Raw genomic sequence first — 18,549 nt, forward strand, 5'->3', positions numbered from 1 at the left:
TGTTGGATGAATCTACCTAAGGCCTGGAGGTGGGGAAAGGCTGTGGGATGTTGAGGAGCCCACATCTAGCTCAGTCTCTCAGATAGGCCAGGCATGGGCACATGAGTGATAATGATGCCTCCCTCCTGTGGGACAGGGCAACAACTCCAAGCTATATGATCTACCACTCCAAACCCATTGGGAGCTCAGGGAATCAATCTTGTTTAATGATTGTGTGTGGGAGGAGGTGGGGCTGGTTAATGTTTTTCTGGTTCCTCTTGGGCCGTGGGCCATTTCTGGCTCCGGCCCTGGGCTCTTTGTCCCTCCCCCTGGGCTGGGCTGACAGTGCCTAGTGGTATAGGGCAGACACGCCTGCAGACATTCCCTGGGAAAGGGCAGCAGCAGCCAGGTGTGGCAGTGTCGGGGAGGTGAGCAAGCTGGGGACTGAGGGAGGTGGTCCTGGGAGGGCTGGTGTGGCACCTGTGGGGGCAGAAATGGGGCTGGGGAGAGGCCTGGGTCTTGCCTTCTCTTGACCTCAGCACTCAGCCACTTAGGTTCCTTCTTTGCTTTCCTCTGAGCTGAGCTGAGTTTTCTCCTGCCAGGTGCCAGACTTGCTTAGCTTCTCTCTGCAGCCTCCAACTCTTATCCTCTTTCAAGGCTCAAAGTTGCTTTTCCTCTCACCCTTTTTTTCTCACGCAAATATACTCCTAACCCCCATAGGGTCAGATTCCCAGGAAGACAGACTTGAGTGACACAAGGTAGCCAAGTTTGTCCCTCTGTGACATTTTCTCCCACACAGGGACAGGGTTCAGTGGGACAATTGGGCAATGCCAGATACTGTTTTCCTTCCCAGAATACAAGGCAAACCAGGCATGCTCCCAACACAGGGGTGCAGGTGGATGAATACAATGTACTGAATGGGCCACAGGGGGCCAGCCGAAGGGGCTGAAGATTTGAGAGCATGTGTTCCCATTTTCTTGAGGGAGGCAGGCAGACTCAAACTGAGCCTGGGGTAACTGATGGTTTGGGGATTTAAAGGAGGGACAGCTCTCTAACTGTTTAAAAGTTGTTCCAGCTGTTGGGAATGGCACAGCTAAATGCATGGACATAGAAAATGAGATGGGGAGAGGAGAATTTAGACAAGAGGAGTTTTAGTGGACTGAAGTGTAGATGAGGATGCAGCTTATCAATGCAGAAGGGACCCAAGCTTGGGTGAAGGGTCAATATGATTTCCAGTGAGTTCCAGCACTTGTTTACCAGCTGCATGATAAGTTAACGTCACTTCTTTGATTTGCCTTTATCTGATCTGTGGATTGAAGTCAACAGATCATGGCTCACAGGGTTGTTGTAAGAGTGAGAGTTGATGCACATAACACTTTCTACACACAGTAGGCATTCCATAAATGGTGGCTGTTATAATAAGCTCAAATAGAAAGCAACAGGAAGTTAGGGGGTGATGAACGAGCAATTGGGGATAGTTCAAACAGTGGTAAAGTACTTGACATTAGTAGAAGTTTTATGAAAAGACCACAGCAGGGAAAGGGAAAGAGAAAAATGGAACGAACCAGACTGGATGTGACCAAGCCCGGCCACAGCATATTTGTATGGCAGGGTGAAAACCTAAGTCAGATGACTGGAGATTCTGTAGAACCACAGGGTGGAGGCAGGGAAGATAAGCATGGGAAGAAAAAGAGTTGAAGGAGTTTGGCCTTAACCCCGCCAAACTAATGAAAGCAGCCAGAAATTCAGAGAGAAATCTCAAGGCAAGTCCCATGTCCCCTCGTGACCACAGGCTGTCTGTGAAATGGGGGAGGGAACATGGATTCTGAGACTGAATGTAACCTCATCCAGCCCAGCTCAGCCCCTCTTCCCCAACCTCAGAAATCACAAGGATTTTCTATAGTTGGAAGAACGGACAGTAAAGAGGTGAGGGCCAAAAGAGACAGACACAGACTTAATGAATGTGTTGTGTGCACATGCCAGCATGCACAGGAAGGAGTAGAGGTTTTTGAGATGCAGACCTGGTTACAGTTAGAATGCAAACTCCCTAAAAGAGAAGTCACCAATAGCAGTGCTATGTACAAAGGCTTCGAGGTCAGAGGAAAATAAATTTTGGAACTTGATTCTACCACTTGGCAGCAGTGCAACTGCCACTGAGGCAAGTAACTCTCTGAGTGTCAACTTCCTGGTCTGAAAAATGGGGATAAAATTACAGGCTTGTTGTAAAGACTAAGTGCAATCTCCTGATTTTGTACTGTGCTTGAGTTCTGGGGCAAACCTGAAGCCTGACAAGGCCTACAAAGGCCTTCCTAATTAAACATGGGAGCAAAACACGCCTGGAGCAACGCGGAGCATATCAATACCTGGACTTTAACCCAAAGTTGGGAAAACAGTTTGAATTTCAAAATCAGGTCACTCCCCTAGATGTTTTTAAAATGCAACCCTTGAGTATTGATGTTGACATAGGGATCAGTTCTCTTTCCAACTGACAAAGCAAAAATTGAAATCCCAGTGCCCACACAAGGGTTCTTAGGGACCCTGAAGGCACTTACTAGCTATGTCACAGAGAGTTTAAGAAGATAAGAGGCAGAAAACTACAAGAACCTAAAAGCTCAGAGGTGGCCAGGATGTTTGTGGGGCACCTCTAAGGGGCAGAGACGAGAACAGTTAAGTTTTGCTTTGGAGTTGGAGAAAGCAGCCCAAGAAAGGTAAGCAAGAGAAAAACCAACATTGGGAGGCAATGGGAAATTCCAGGAAGGAAGGAGAAAAAGAGGTGTCAATTGATAGGAAAGAGGAGAAGGGGTGAAATGAGAATGAAAAGACAGACCAGTTTTGGATACCTGCTCCTAAAAAAAAAAAAAAAAAAAAAAAGAACATGAAGGGCTGGGCATATAGCTCAGTAGTAGAGCACTTGCCGAGCATACAGAAGGTCCTAGGTTCAATCCTCAATACAAAAAATACAAACTTAGGGGCTGGGGAGATAGCTCAGTCGGTAGAGTGCTTGCCTTGTAAGCATAAGGCCCTGGGTTCGATCCCCAGCACCCCCCCCAAAAAAATACAAACTTAAAAATTAAAACCCATAGAGCCAGGCACGGGTGCACATGCTTGTAATCCCAGCTACTTGAAAGGCTGAGGCAGGAGGATTGCATGTTTGAAGTTTGCCTTGGCAGCTTAGCAAGACCCTGTCTCAAAATAAAAAGTAAAAAAGTCCTGGGAAGTTACCTTAGTGATAGAATGCCCTAGGATCAATCTTCAGTATGGGGGTGGAGGGGAATACTCATGGACCAACTATTAGGGAGACTGAGGCAGAAGGACTGCAAGTTCAAGGCCTGCCTAGACAATTTAGTGAGACCTTGTCTCAAAATAAAAAGTAAAAGGGCTAGAGGTGTAGCTCAATAGTAAGAGTGCCACTGGGTACACTTCCATTCTCAAAACACACACACACACACACACACACACACACACACACACGTCCATGGAAAGAAAGAAAGTCACAATTTATCCATGGCAGTACAGTTTATAGAAAAGAAAACGGGTTCTGGAGTCGTTTTGACTTGGCTCAAATCCAAGTTATGTCACTTGTTGACTGCATGACCCTTAGGCAAGTCCCTTCACTTTTCTTTGCCTCAGTTTCTTCCTCTGTGACAGAGGATAAAAGCAACATCCTACCTCAGGGTGTTGTTCTGAGAATTACATGAAAGAGTAGAGTGTAAGGGCGCAGTATATAACAGTAAGAGAATTTTCAACAATTCTCCTTAACCACCTGTGTTAAGAATCCATACGTTAAGGAGTTGGAGTTGTGGCTCAGTGGTAGAGCGCTTGCCTAGCACGTGTGAGGCACTGAGTTTGATTCTCAGCACCACATAAAAATAAATAAAATTAAGGTATTGTGTCCATCATACATTCAAAAACAAGCCAAGTGAGATGGCGCACACCTGTAATCCCAGTTGCTCCGGAGGCTGAGACAGCAGGATTGCAAGTTCAAAGCCAGTCTCAGTAATTTAGTGAGATCTAAGCAACTTGGTGAAACTCTATCTCAAAATAAAAAGGACGGGCTGGGGATATAGCTCAGTTGGTACAGTGCTTGCCTTGCAAGCACAAGGCCCTGGGTTCAAATCCCCAGCACCACAAAAAAAAAATAAAAAAAATTAAAAAAAAATAAAATAAAATAAAAAGGACTGGGGATGTGGCTCAGGAGTAAAGCACTCTTGGGTTCAATCCCCAGTACAAAAGAAAAAGGAAGAGAAAAGAAAAAACAAAAAAGGATCCATATGTGGCACACGCCTGTAATTTCAGCAACTTGGGAGGTGAGACAGGAAGATAGCAAGTTGGAAGACAGCCTGGGCAGCTTAGCAAGACCCTATCCCAAAAAATAAAAAGGGCTGGGGATGTAGCTTAGTGATAGAGGGCCTCTGGGTTCAATCCTGCCCCCCAACACACAAAAAAAGCAAATCTAATACATCTCACTACCTGAAGCATTTCTTTACAGCTAACTGAGGTGCCTCCTGCAGCAGCTTTGCCTCCAGAATCCCAGACTTGGGAGAAATGACACATTTACCCCTGCTTCCCCAAACTGGTTTAGGCACTGAACACTAATTCACCAAGGTTTTTTTTTCCAGTTAAATGAAGAAACGTTGATGTTCAGAAAAATACTGTATGTCCAGTGGACTGTTCCTTCTTCCCTCAGTTTCTTCAATCCCGATCCCATTCCCCAACTTTTCCAGTTGCTGTTGCCCTACCCTTTCCCTCTAGGACAGAGAGGACCACCCAGAAGTGAATCGAGGGCTTCTTCCACAGCCACTGTGCCTGCTGTGGAGCCTGCAACTGGAGGCAGGAAATGCCCTGCAATTCCTCTGGTCCAGGCCAGCAAATGTTCCTCACATTCAGTTCCCTGCTTCTAGCACAATCTCTTTGCAGCATAATGGCAGAAGCAGTGGGAGGTGGGGAGAGGCCTTCTTTGCCTGCCTAAGGAATGGAGGAGAATTTCCTCCCCAGAGCAACTGGCAAGCTCATGAAAGGGAGGTTACAATTCACACTTGACATTGGGGGCAGGGCAGCAACGGAGCTGTCTGCTCCACGTCAGACAGACACTGTAAGTCAACAACAGCATTCAGGAGAAAAAGGAAAATTCTTGATTTGGCAGACCATTTTGCCCCCCAAGAAGCATTGTTTCTCTTCCTGAGAAGGTTCTCAACCCATTAGATCACCAACTATGAAACCTGACCTGGACTAAAAACTTTTGTAGGTCACTTCATTGAGCATCACTATAACCCTGGATATTAACCCCATTCATAGATAAATTCAGTAGGTAGCCCAAGGTCATATTAGGTGAAGAACCAAGATTCAAATCCAAAGCTATGGGACTCTTGCTTATTCCATCTCCTAGCCTAGTGAAAGTGACCTTTCACTTTCTTTACCTGGCTTGTCCTTGCCATGGACCCACCTACCCAGCTCCTCTCAGGATTCCCTTTTCCATAACTCAAGGAATGATGGGAGGAGGGATAATGAAGTTTGCTCCATGATACTTGAGTTGGAATGTGCTCAAAGGTGGAAGGCTTCCATGCTTTTTGTGTTTTTTTCAGGCGACATATATTAGACGTTACTTTCTTCTTCTCATCCTCCTCCTTCTCCTTCTTCTTTTTTGACCAAGGAATGAATGCAGGGGTGCTTAACCACTGAGCAACATCCCAAGCCCCCTTTTTTAAATATTATTTTTTAAATTTTGAGACAGGGTCTCACTAAGTTGCTTAGGGCCTCACTTAGTTACCAAGGCTGGCCTTGAACTTGTGGTTCTCCTGCCTCAGCCTCCCTAATTGCTGGGATTACAGGCATGCACTACCACTCCCTGATCTTTTCTGTTTTTAAATGGCTAGCTTATTTTTTTTTACACCATCTGCAAAGGTACTATGAGTCTACTGTGGAAAAAATATACACTTCTGCTTTCAGACACTTTTATGTTTCATCCTACCCTCCCACTTCCTAGCTGCATGACCTTGAGTGAGTTATTTAACTGAGTTTCAGCTTCTTCATCAGGAAAATGGGTTAACAGACTTGCCAAATTGTTTGAAAGAAAGAATGTGTAGGAAAATGCTTAGCACAGTTACTGGCTTGATAGACTCAAGCTCCCTTTACTTCCCTCTAGCTCACCCATACCCTGCAGGGGATTTAAGCCTAGGAAAAATCCTGCTGACCCTAAGTTTCTGATAGACGATGGGGGAGGACCCAGAGCATCTTGGTCCCCTGGGATCACCTTGTACATGCACCTGTGTGTGTTCCTTCTCCCTCCCCCGCCACGGCCATTCTTCTGGTGGGACCATGGGGCGGGTGCGGCGATGGACCGGGCGGGCACAGAACAGGTGGGTGCAGGCTGGGTGTCCGGCGCTGGGACACAAGTGCTCTGTGTGTAGGGTGGGCGGAAGTCAGAACGTTTGATCTGAATTCTAAAGGGCGTTGTTCAGAGCCCCACAAAGGTCCCATTGTGCAGACACTGGGTATAAAGCAGCATATGACTCCCCAGCACCGGGCAGCGATGAATTGGAACGCAGGCGCGGACCCAGGGACCACTCCCCCTACACAGACATGAGACCATAGGGGACCTGTCTGGGTGGCCTCAGGGATAGGCGCTCCCCAAGGTAATGGCTTTGTTGGTTTAGCCCCAGGTTGGGAGTTAAGGAGCTGGGGGATGGGGAGCCACAGGGGATGGCTGATAGCAGAACAAACTGGGCCTGATGAAGAAAGGGTCTAGAGATGAAAGAATGTTGGATAAATGTGAAGAAGGGGGGTGGGGCATAGGGAAGTCAAGTCAAGTGAGTGAGGAGGAGACACTGGCATGGGAGATGAGGTGAAGCTGAAAGCTGTGCAAGTCTTTCCTGCCACTGGCTCTTGGAAGAGGTGGGGGTGATCGCCCAGCTTCCTGCTCCAATTTTCTGACAGCTTGTTTCTCTCACACCTCATGTTTTGCAGGTGTGAATGAGGCAGGATGAACTGGACGGGTTTGTACACGTTGCTCAGTGGTGTGAACCGGCATTCCACTGCCATTGGCCGAGTATGGCTGTCGGTCATCTTCATTTTCAGAATTATGGTGCTGGTGGTGGCTGCAGAGAGTGTGTGGGGTGATGAGAAGTCTTCCTTCATCTGCAACACCCTTCAGCCTGGCTGCAACAGCGTCTGCTACGACCATTTTTTCCCCATTTCCCATGTGCGTCTGTGGTCCCTACAGCTCATCTTAGTTTCCACCCCAGCTCTCCTCGTGGCTATGCACGTGGCTCATCAGCAGCACATAGAGAAGAAGATGCTGCGACTTGAGGGCCATGGGGACCCCCTACACCTGGAAGAGGTGAAGAGGCACAAGGTTCACATCTCAGGGACACTGTGGTGGACCTATGTCATCAGTGTGGTGTTCCGGCTGCTGTTTGAGGCTGTCTTCATGTATGTATTCTATCTGCTCTACCCCGGCTATGCCATGGTGCGGCTGGTCAAGTGTGAGGCCTACCCTTGCCCCAACACAGTGGACTGCTTCGTGTCCCGCCCCACGGAGAAAACCGTCTTCACTGTCTTCATGCTAGCTGCCTCTGGTATCTGCATCATCCTCAATGTGGCGGAGGTGGTGTACCTCATCATCCGGGCCTGTGCCCGCCGAGCCCAGCGCCGCTCCAATCCACCTTCCCGTAAGGGCTCAGGTTTTGGCCACCGCCTCTCACCTGAATACAAGCAGAATGAGATCAACAAGCTGCTGAGCGAGCAGGATGGCTCCCTGAAAGACATACTGCGCCGTAGCCCTGGCACTGGGGCCGGGCTAGCTGAGAAGAGTGACCGCTGCTCAGCCTGCTGATGCCACATACCAGGCAACTTCCCATCCCGTCCCCCACCCTTCCCTGGACCTGCCCCTCCTTCTCCCCTGCCAGTGCACAGGCCTCTGCCTGCTAGGGATTACTCCATCAAAACCTTCCTTCCCTCCCTACTGCCCTTCCTCCCAGGGCCTTCTGTCTGGGGAGCTGGAGGAGTGGGGAGACCGAGGCCACCACTATGCCAGTGCTCAAGGTTATCAGGGGTGTGGGTAGCTCTTGTTGCCTGTACCTTTCCCCCTTCCCTCTCCCTCTTCCTGGGACCACTGGGGACAAGAGATGGGATGCTCTGACAGCATCTCCAATTCCGAAACTAATCTTAACCCTGTGCTGTCAGATACCCTATTTCTAGAGTCACATCAATGGGGAGGGATGTGGGCAAGCAGAGTGGAGAAGGGGTGCTGTGGATACGTGGGAGGAGAAGGGAGGGTAGCAAGCACAAGAAAAGGAGGAACAGTGCTTGCCAGCTGGCCACAAGAAGGAGACATGTCTGGGGGTAATGGAGTTAGGGAGGGAGAAGCAGGCAGATAAGTTGGAGTGGGAGTTGGTCAGGGCTGCCCCTGTCTTCGGTCCCCAAGGCCTCTCTCTGCCTGAAATGTTACACATTAAACAGGATTTTACAGTAAATGAAGAAGTGGCTTGTGTGTTTGTTGAAGTTCTTTCTTCTATAACCTCTGACCTCCCCCTGGATGAGTTGGCCTTGGCTGGCTTTTTGCTGATTGAGAAAGGAAAGGGCAAAAGAAAGAGTGATCTGAAGCTGCAAATGAGGAACCATTGTGCTCCTGGCCACAGCAAAGATAGATCCTGAGCCACTCTTTCCTACTTTCGTTGTTCTTGTTGGTTTTCCTTTCTTCCTTCCTTTCTGTCTTTTTTTTTTTTTTTGGTGGTGGTGGTTGTTTTCAATTTTAACAGCTTTACTGGGGTCTGATTCACATACCTCCTTCCTGTGATTTTAAAAAATTAAAATGACAACTCCCTCTGGAGAGACAGGAAATGATAGAGAAATTGAGTGAATGATAGAGGCACAGAGACAGAGACAGACTGAGAAGGAGGCACACATTCCCTGGGTAACTTGCAGAGGTCCCTTCCCCCACGCTGCTGGGAAAGCTGTCCCCTTACTCCCTGTAAATGTAGCATTCCTTACAAACCACAATCTGCTGCTCAGGTATACAATGACTGTGACCCCTTTCCTCTGGGTATAGCCCTTAATTTCATCTTCTTCCCCAGTTTCCTTCTCCCAACTGATTTCTGAATTGACCACCCCCATGCTATTCCAGAGAAGCCTTCCGCATAGGTCACATACAGCACAGAGGCAGTCTCCTCACAGCATCACCCCACCTGCTGTCAACTGCAGTAGGAAAAGCCTCTGTCTGGGATTCAACAAAGTTAGGTTCAAGTTCTCCTTATGTCACTTATTAGCAAAACATTCCCTTCCTCAACCTTGTTTCTTTGTGAGCAAACAAATTTTGTCCTAGCACATCTCTAAGCTCTCTTCAACATTCTGTGCTTCTGGGGTTCGTAAAAGACTTCCCCAGTCTCACAATGCTTTCCCCATCTCAGAGTCACTTCACAAATGGACCCTCAGAGTAAAATTTCCCCCACAGTAGTTTTGTTCCTCAGTTTTTCTACCTCCTTGCTAGAGCAAGTATTTGCCACTCCCTCTCAGAATATGTGAACTCCAAGTAGGAAGTGTATCAGAAAAGAAGCGAAAATCAGGGGTGATCTCATCAGAATTGTTCTCCCTCTCAAAATAGTTTTTTCCCCCTTCAGAGTGAAAGTATGGAAGGTTTACTTCTTCAAGGTATCTCCTTTAGAAAAGAGAGTTTTAGGTATTTTTTTCCAATCACACTTAGCAACCCCTGAGAGAGTTCTTCCCTTCTCTTAAAAGAAAAACACTTCTTTCCTGCAAGAAATTTCCTTTCTCTTTAGGAATTGACATTGCAGCCTGTCAGAAGAGAGGTCCCCACTCATGGTGGCAGAGATTTCTTTTCTTATGGAAAGACATCTTCTTCATTCACAATGCAACTCAACAAACACAGAGCCTTCCCTCTCTGCCCAAAAGGCCATCGAGAGAATGATTTTCTCTTTTAAATTCCATTCTCCTCCAGGAGGGAACCTCAAGTCCTCCCCAGAATGAGAAATGTGAAGCCCCTTATCACCTAAGAAATCTACCTTTGTCTTCAGAAAATTCTATCAATCCCCCTAGGAAAAAGGTTCCAATTCCAGATCAAGGCTTTCCTCTCCAGGGGGCAGTGGTGGGACAATAAAGCTATTGGGTTGGTTGTTAACAGCCGGAGGGAGAACACATGATTCTTGTATCCTCTGCACCAGGTGGAAGCTGGCTGAAGGAACCTTTAAGGGGAGGCCTGAATGCATTGTTTCAGGGAAGTAGGGGGAGGGGGAGGCTGAACCAGGACTGACTTTTTTGGCAAGGTTGGGGAAAGGGTTGCCAGGGATTGAATCCGGAGGTGCTCTGCCACTGAGCCACATCTGAAACTTTTTTTTTTTTTTGAGACAGAGTCTTGCTACATTTCCCAGGCTGACCTCAAATTTGTGATCCTCCTTCTTCAGCCTCCTGAATAGCTGGAATTACAGGCATGCACCACCATGCCCAGCCATGGACTGACTTTTTTAAATTTGAGACTCTGTCACAAGAGTGTAAGGAAGAGACATTGAGGCAAGTGGGGTTTAGTACTTGCCACATAGTGGATAATGTGCTGAGTGACTAGGGTGGGAAAGAAGGCATTGGAAATAGGAGACCTGGCTTTCCATTGATTAGCTCTAACACCTCAGACACATTATACTCACTCGCTCCAGTGCTCAGTTTCCTCACCTGCAATATAGCATTAATAATAACTACAACAGAGCTTTTGTGAGAATCAAACAACATGTATTTTGAAGTTGGTAATAAAATGTAAAGTAAGTCTCATAAGCACTGAGACCATGGCTGTGAGGCATAACTAGAACTCTCCATGAGCCAGAAAGGAGCAAGGTTGGTTCAGCTAGGCTGAAACTAGTGCAAAGAACTTGGCAATAATAGGATTGGCTCCGCTAGGAAGCAGATTGAAGTTCAAACATCAAAGTCCAAGAGATGTTGCAAACTTGAGCATGATGCATTGAAGGGTCAATATTCAAGGGGTCTGATCTGGGAGCAGAAAAGGCCTAAGAACAAGAGGTTCTTGCAGTCTTTCATGGTAGTGGTGCTTTTAGGGACATCTACAGCCATTTAGAGGTGTCTGTGTAAAGATGTCAGGAGCAAGGAGAAAAGAGAGTCAGATCATGGATGAAGAGGCTGGCTGAACTAGGAGAGTAGTCAAGGCCCCAGCTGAGTTGAGATTTCAGAGCAAGCTGCAGTATCCATAGAGAATTGGCATGGCAACCACAAACTGGTTCAGATACTCAATCAGATAGCCCGGGTGCACACAGTGGGGGATAGAGAGGAATGCTCACTCCTTTTACTGATTCCACAATACTCAAATGCCAGACCTGACCTGTGATAGAAAAGAGACTCTACAATTCTATCAAGCTAAGCTCCCTGATTCCCAGATGAGGCCAGAGCAAGCCTACAGGGACAAGTAGAAAAAGATTGGGGTATTCCAGGGAAGGAAAATAAAACAGGAAGAAAATATACAGACATCTTATAGGGTGTGGTAAGTCTTCAGAGTTAGACAAATGATCTGCTGTGGAAGCTTCATGGAGTGGAATGGCTGGCTGGGTGGAAAAAAACTATGAGCAGATTGTGATGGGCGTTGTGTGTCACATAAAGGGTGAAGACTGTCCATAGGTAGTAGAAAAACATTAAGGGTTTCAAGGAGAGGAATCAACACTTTCAGATCTGTGCTTTTGGAAGTGCACCCTGACAGCCACATGTAGAGTAGATTGGGGATTAGAAAGACCAGAGGCAGAATGGCCAGTTAAGGAGTTGCTGTAATAACCCATGTGGGTCCTGTGGGACTAGGACAGTGGCAGAGGAAGAATAAGAGACAGCTGGAAGAGTCATTTTGGATGGAGAATCTACAGGAGTATGTGATAACTGGGTGTGACAGGGACGGAGGAGTCAAAGATTTTTGCAGTTTTCTTTCCTCCCAAAACCTAATCAGTTAACACTTAACTCAAATGTCCTATCTTCTGTGAAGCTTCTAACTCCCTTCTACCCACCCCTCTCTGAATTCTCACAGTACATCATGGTAGCATATGTCTGAGAATGCTTATCATGCCATGTAGTAATAACTTGCACATGCTTAACACTTAGTAGGGGCTTCATAGCCTGTGTTATTAATGGCATCTGAGAAGAGGGTATAAGCACATGCAAAGGTTCAGAGTCTTGAAAGAGTAGAGTGTGGTGACTGTGACTAGAGCAAAAAAGTGTAGGATGGCAGAGGGTGGTAGGAAGAGGTGAAGCTGGTGCCTTTAAGAGCAAAGGAGGTTGGAGTCAATAAATGACGGGAGCTAGGCTCCGCGATACATGCCTATAATCCCAGCAGTTGGGGAGGCTGAAGCAGGAGGGTCTCAAGTTCAAAGCCAGCCTCAGCAAAAGTGAGGCACTAGGCAACTCAGTGAGACCCGACACTAAATGAAATATGAAATAGGGATGGGGATGTGGCTCTGTGGTTGAGTGCCCCTGAGTTCTATCCCCAGTACCCTTCCCCCACAAAAATGACAGGTCTCATACAAGTACATAGAAGTTTGTGCAGTGTTTGGATTTGAGTATCATGTGTAGAAACACTTTTGACTTAAAAGTTAGAACCCTACTAGATGGATAGACATCCTGTACTCATGATTATAGATATAGATTGAATATATCGAGGAGTTCAGGTCAGGGCAGACATTTGCACAAATACATGCATTAAAGTTGAGGGTGAACTATGGAAGAAAAGGCAGAATGATTTGACAGTGGACTACAAGGAGAAAGGAGAATTGAGTAACTTGTACATTTCAACTGAAACCCTTGTGCAAAGTCAGTGTAGTTTAGTTATTAAGAACATGTTCTAAAAAAAAAGAGCTGGGCTGAGTGGCATACATCTGTAATCCCACCAACTCAGGAGGCTGAGGCAGGAGGATTGCAAGTATGAGGCCAGCCTCAGCAATTTAGTGAGGCTCTGTCTCAAAAATAAATACATGAGGGGCTGGTGTCGTGGCTCATTGGTACAATACTTGCCTAGCATGTGTGAGTCACTGGTTTTGATCCTCAGCACCACATATAAATAAATAAAATACGGTATTGTGTCCATCTATAATTACAATTTTTAAAAATAAATAGATAAATAAAAAGGACTGGGAACTTAGCTCATTGGTAAAGCACTCCTGGGTTCAATCCCTAGTATACATATTTAAAAAGGAGCATGGTCTACTTCTTACCTATGTAACTTTGACCATGCTACTTGGCCACTCTATGCCTCAGTTTCCTCATCTATAAAGCAGAGATAATAATAGTACATGGCTGTAGTGAGGATTAAATGTTCTAATTATGCATAAAGCCCTTAGAACAGTGCCTGGCATATAGTAAGCTCTATAAAGTGTATGCTGTTTTTCTTTTCTTTTTTTTCTTTCTTCTTTTTGGTACTGGGGATTTAATCCATGGGTTCTTTACCACTGAGCTACATCCCCAGTCCTTTTTATTTTTAATTTTGAGACAGGGTCTCCTAAATTGCTGAAGTTGGCCTTGAACTTATGATCCTCCTGCCTCAATCTTCTCAGTTTCTGGGATTACAGGCATGCACCAGTGCTTCTGGCTTTTATTTTTTATTTTATAATTTTATTTTTTTGTGGTGTTCAGAATTGAACCCAAGGCCTTGTGTGTGCTAGGCAAACACTCTACAACTGAGCTACACCACCAGCCCAACAAATGGATATTTCCTCTTTCATAGCCCCTTTCTCATCTGACCTGTTATTATTTCATCTCACCATCTTTTCCATTCCTCCAGCTATTCACCAACTCTCCGAAATGCTGATCTAAACTCTTTCTTAGCTAATCATCATGCTTTCTTGACTGTTCAGTTTTCAGTTCCTGTGTGCAACTCTGTATGTATGTTTGCCACACATGCTCTACATATGACCACATTGGTAAATTTGAGGGAGGATGGCTATGAGGGGAGTGCCTTAATTCTTAATGTAATTTTAAAAAATATTTTTAGTTGTAGATAGACACAATACCTTTATTTTTAATTATTTATTTATTTCTATATGGTGCTGAGGATCAAACCCAGAGCCTCACATGTGCTAGGCCAACACTACCACTGAGATACAAACCCAGCCCCTCTTAATGTAATTTTAATGAAAAAGATGTGTCCTAATAATAATAAAATTTCAAGTTTGAAATTTTAGACTTAGAAAGGATTTAGGTCGAAGATAGTGGAATAGTGGTCACTAGAGATAGGGAAGGAGAGGTGGAGGGGGGATAAGAGAGGTTAAAAGTTAGATAACAGGTTCCAAAATACAGTTAGATGGGAGAAATTAATTCTGATGGTCTATAACAGAGTAGGGTAACTCTATTCTATAACAATTTCTTATATATTTCAAAAATAACTAGAAAAGAAGAGTCTAAAGTTTTCTAACACATAGAAATGATAAATGATAAATGATAAATGTTCAAAGAGATGGAAATACTAATTACCTTGATTTGATCATTACACTTGTATGCATGTATTGAATTATCACACTCTACACCATAAATATGTAAAAATATTACTTGTCATTTAAAAAAATAAATTTAAAAAAGGAAAAAAAGAAAAAGAAATTACTTAGGTGGATGAAAGGAAAGGAGACTTTTATGGAGCAACCAGTATGTGCCAGATTTGCACTAAATTAAGCACTGATATACATAATCTCAGTACTGGTAAGGTAGCTATTATTATCCTAATACTTGTAGTTGAGGAAATGGGGGCTCAGCGAGGTTAAGTAATATATCCAAAGGTTGCACAGTTTAAAACTACAGAGCTAGAATTAAAACCTAGACCTATCCTCATCCCAAATTTGTGCTAAATCTTCTATAATAAACACTTTATGCTGCTTTTGGACATATTTCAGGGTATGGGGGATGAAGTAAGGGTGGTGAGCACAATATATGAAAATAGTCCTATATACTAACCTGCTGGAAAGCAAAATGTGCACAAGTTTAAGAGATATGTGAAAGTTAAATAAAGAGCTGCCTGGGCTCAGACAGCCAGGGAAGGGCAGACTGCAGGGGAAAAGCCTCTTCAGGGATCTCTGCCCCAAGCAGGTTCCAGAAATTGCCCTTCCTCTCGATTAATACAATCTAGTGCCTACACACGTTTTATTCAGATCCCCTACCTAAGTCAAGATAAGTGTTTGAGACTCAACCTTTCTCTCCCTTAACCTTAGGAGTTCCAAGTACACACTTTGTTTTCTAACTCTAGCTCCTTTCTGTTTCCTCGCAAGCTTTCCTTCAAGGGACAAAGCCTCTCGTTCCTCAATTTGATATAAACGTCTTGAAATGTTGATACCCGAGAGAATGAACTTCAACCAAAACTCATTCATATTAAAACATAATCAATTAACCAGACAGAATTACCAGTGAAGTCTGGTAATTCTCCTTCTCAAAATCCCGTTCCCCTTCCTTTCCTTTTTCTATTGCTGCCATAATCTCCTAATCAATAATGTAGGCAATGAGAGCCAATGCTTATTAAAGCACTCACTCTATGCCAGGCACTGTGCTAAATAATATGTTCACTAATCTTCACCGTTCATTGAAGAAAGCACCATATTGTCCCCAATTTATAGATGCAGAAACTGAGACCCATGTAGGTTATTAAGTAACTTACCCAGGTCACATAGCTAGGAAAGAAGGAGCTGAGCCATAGAACTGTAAGTAGTCTGCTGGATGCCAAAGGAGAAGCACTAACCACTTCTGTACCATGCTTCCTCCCTGTGACTGGACTCCTGGGTTTCTTCAGTGCCCAGTCCTCCTACATCTCACCCAAATGTGCTAAAGTCACCTTAAAACATGAAGTATATGCTACCAATTCTTTGTGAAAGTCCTTTAATGTTTTCCACTGCTTTTAGGATAAAGAATGACAGGAATACTATCCAGAATATGTTATGATTGCTTCAGTTTCCTGGAACTGAGAGGTTATTTGGTGTCTTAGTCAAATTTTTTGCCACTGTGATCAAAAAACCTGCCAAGAACAATTTTAGAGGAGCAAAAGTTTATTTGGGGCTCACAGTTTTAGAGGTCTCAGTTCATAGATGACTGACTGTTGCTCTGGTCCCAAGATGAGGCAGGACATTATGGGGGAAGGTGAGGCAAAACATCATGGTGAAAGGGCATGACAGAGGGAGGCAACTTGGACATGGCAACAAGGAAGCAGAGAGAAAATAAGCTCTGTTCACCAGGGACAAAATATATACCTCAGATGCATGCCCCTAGTGATCTACCTCCTCAAGCCACTACCTACCTACAGTTATCACCCAGCTAATCTATTCAAGTGGATTGATGCACTGATTAGGTTAAGACTGTCATAACCCAATCATTTCACCTCTAAAGTTTCTTTTTATTTTATTTTAATTAATTAATTAATTAATTTTTTGATACCAGGGATTGAACTCAGGGGTGCTTAACCACTGAGCCACATTCCCAGCCCTTTTATTGTTTTTTTTATTTTTACAGACTGTATTTTGATTCATTGTATAAAAATGGGATATAACTTTTCATTTCTGTGGTTATACACAATGTAGATTCACACCATTCATGTAATCATACATATATGTAGGGTAATACTCTGTCTCATTCTACTATCTTCCTTCCCCCACCCCCTTATTTTTTATTTTGAGACACATTCTCACTAGGTTGCATAGGACCTCACTGAATTGCTGAGGCTGTCTTTGAACTTGTGATCTTCTTGCCTCAGCCACCCCAATCACTGGAACTACAGGCATGTGCCACTTCACCCAACTACACCTCTAAATTTTCTTGCATTGTTTCTCACATTGGCTTTTGAAGGATACCTCATATCTAAACCATAACATGAGGGATGCTGAACACTCACTGCTAAAATTGGGAGAGTTCTAGGTAAACCCAAATGACTGGTCACCTTAGCAGGACAAAACATGATATGGCATTTAATGCTTTATAAAACTTGATATCATCTATTTTCCCAAACACCTCCAACCAGTACACACTCTCCTCAGTCCTCTGCAGCCCAATCACCCTTTCCTTCAGACATTCTGTGTTGTGTTATGCCTCTCTGCCTTTGTTCACACTGACCTCTGCACCTCCACTGCCTGACAAACTATTGCCAACTCCTCATGAAAACCCAGCTTCCATATCACTGCTGTGGTTTCTGGGTTTTCTGGGAGACAATGAGAAACAATTAACGTTCTGCCCTTGCTATTTTATTGACATGTGAATCCTTCCCAGAGTCAGGACATGGATGAGGTAAATGAGACATCTAGAATACAAAATTGAAGGAGATACTTGCTCTCGAAGTCATACGAAGGTCAACGGTGGGACCATAGTATGCCTGGCTAAGTGCCTTCTTTTTACACCCTAAGTGCCTTGGTTGCCTCACCCTAATCCTAGCCCTCATTTTTCCTATCAGACCAGGGACTTCGCAAGAGGCTGCCCCAAGCCTGATGTACTGGCACACACCTGTAATCTCAGTGACTTGGGAGGCTGAGGCAGGATTGCAAGTTCAAAGCCAACCTCGGCAACTCAGCAAGGCCCTGAGCAACTTTGTGAGATCTGTCTCAAAATAAAAAATAAAAAGGGCTGGAGATATGGCTCAGAGGTTAAGTGCCCTTGGGTTCCATCTCTGGCACAAAGAAGGAAAAAAAAAGAGCCTTCTCCAAGCTCTTATTTATCTTTTATCTATCCATAGTGATTAGCACAAGGTTGGGCACAGAGTTGAAATTTAGTTGAACAAATGACATTAGGTTCTTTTCTATTTCAACAGGAGAAGGAAGTAAGAGGAAGAGAATGGCTTTGAATCCTGTTGTGGGTGGAGGGAGAGAAAGGAAATTCAATAGACTTCATGGTAGAGTGCATGTTTATGGTTTGCAAGATCCTAGGTTTAATCCCAAACAAAAAACATCTCACACACACACACACACACACACACACACACACACACACACATACACACACACAAATAGACTTCACCTTGACCTGTGAGGACAGATTTCATCCCATGATTATACTTTTTATATCTTGCAGATTTGGGTCTTCTTCCTATTCTTCCGGTCTCTCTTTCAGTTCCTTTCTCTGGTTAACTGTAGACGTTTCCCATGATACCATTTTTTTGTCCTCTTTTTTCTTCACTTTCCCCAAGTGACATTGTTCACTCCTAGAGCTTCAGTTAGAAGTTCTTTGCAGATGACCTAGCAGCCTCATGCATGCTAAGCTATACCTAGCTATATCTGAGGCTACGCCTACCACCAAGCTATATCCCCAATCTTCTATTATTTGCTCTTTCATATTACATACCACTGAACTACATCCTGAGCCCTGCAAATGACTCTAAACTGACACCCCATCTCTCTTCTAAGACTCAGACCAGAATCTTTATTTATTTTTAGGTACTGAAAATTGAACCCAGGGCCTTGTGCATTCTTTTCTCTTTTTTTTAGTTGTAGATGGACACAAATACCTTTATTTTTTTATTTATCTTTATGTGGTGGCGAGGATCAAACATGTGAAAGGCAAGTGCTCTACCACTGAGCTACAACCCAAGCCTAGGCCTCGTGCATTCTAGGTAAGTACTGTACCACT

The 18,549-nt window shown here is 44.6% G+C and overlaps 1 protein-coding gene across 3 annotated transcripts; it reads left to right on the forward strand.

Moving 5' to 3' along the window:
- Positions 1 to 308: 308 nt before the first annotated feature.
- Positions 309 to 8,453, forward strand: Gjb1 (gap junction protein beta 1). 3 transcript variants are annotated; one of them, XM_047536160.1, is made up of 2 exons: positions 309 to 407; positions 6,943 to 8,453. In XM_047536160.1, exon 2 carries the CDS (start codon positions 6,959 to 6,961, stop codon positions 7,808 to 7,810), a length of 852 nt encoding a protein of 283 aa, XP_047392116.1. In that variant the 5' UTR covers positions 309 to 407; positions 6,943 to 6,958; the 3' UTR covers positions 7,811 to 8,453. The 3 variants fall into 3 exon arrangements, with proteins under 3 accessions (XP_047392116.1, XP_047392119.1, XP_047392118.1); XM_047536163.1 differs by lacking the exon at positions 309 to 407 and adding an exon at positions 2,499 to 2,687; XM_047536162.1 differs by lacking the exon at positions 309 to 407 and adding an exon at positions 6,484 to 6,611.
- The last annotated feature ends 10,096 nt before the right edge of the window (positions 8,454 to 18,549 follow it).

This window comes from Sciurus carolinensis, chromosome X (genome assembly GCF_902686445.1).
Source record: "Sciurus carolinensis chromosome X, mSciCar1.2, whole genome shotgun sequence".
Classification (NCBI taxonomy): domain Eukaryota; kingdom Metazoa; phylum Chordata; class Mammalia; order Rodentia; family Sciuridae; genus Sciurus; species Sciurus carolinensis.

Excerpts from the sequence above, each read along its gene's own strand:
- Gjb1 (XM_047536160.1), top strand. The coding sequence starts at position 6,959 with ATGAACTGGACGGGTTTGTACACGTTGCTCAGTGGTGTGAACCGGCAT.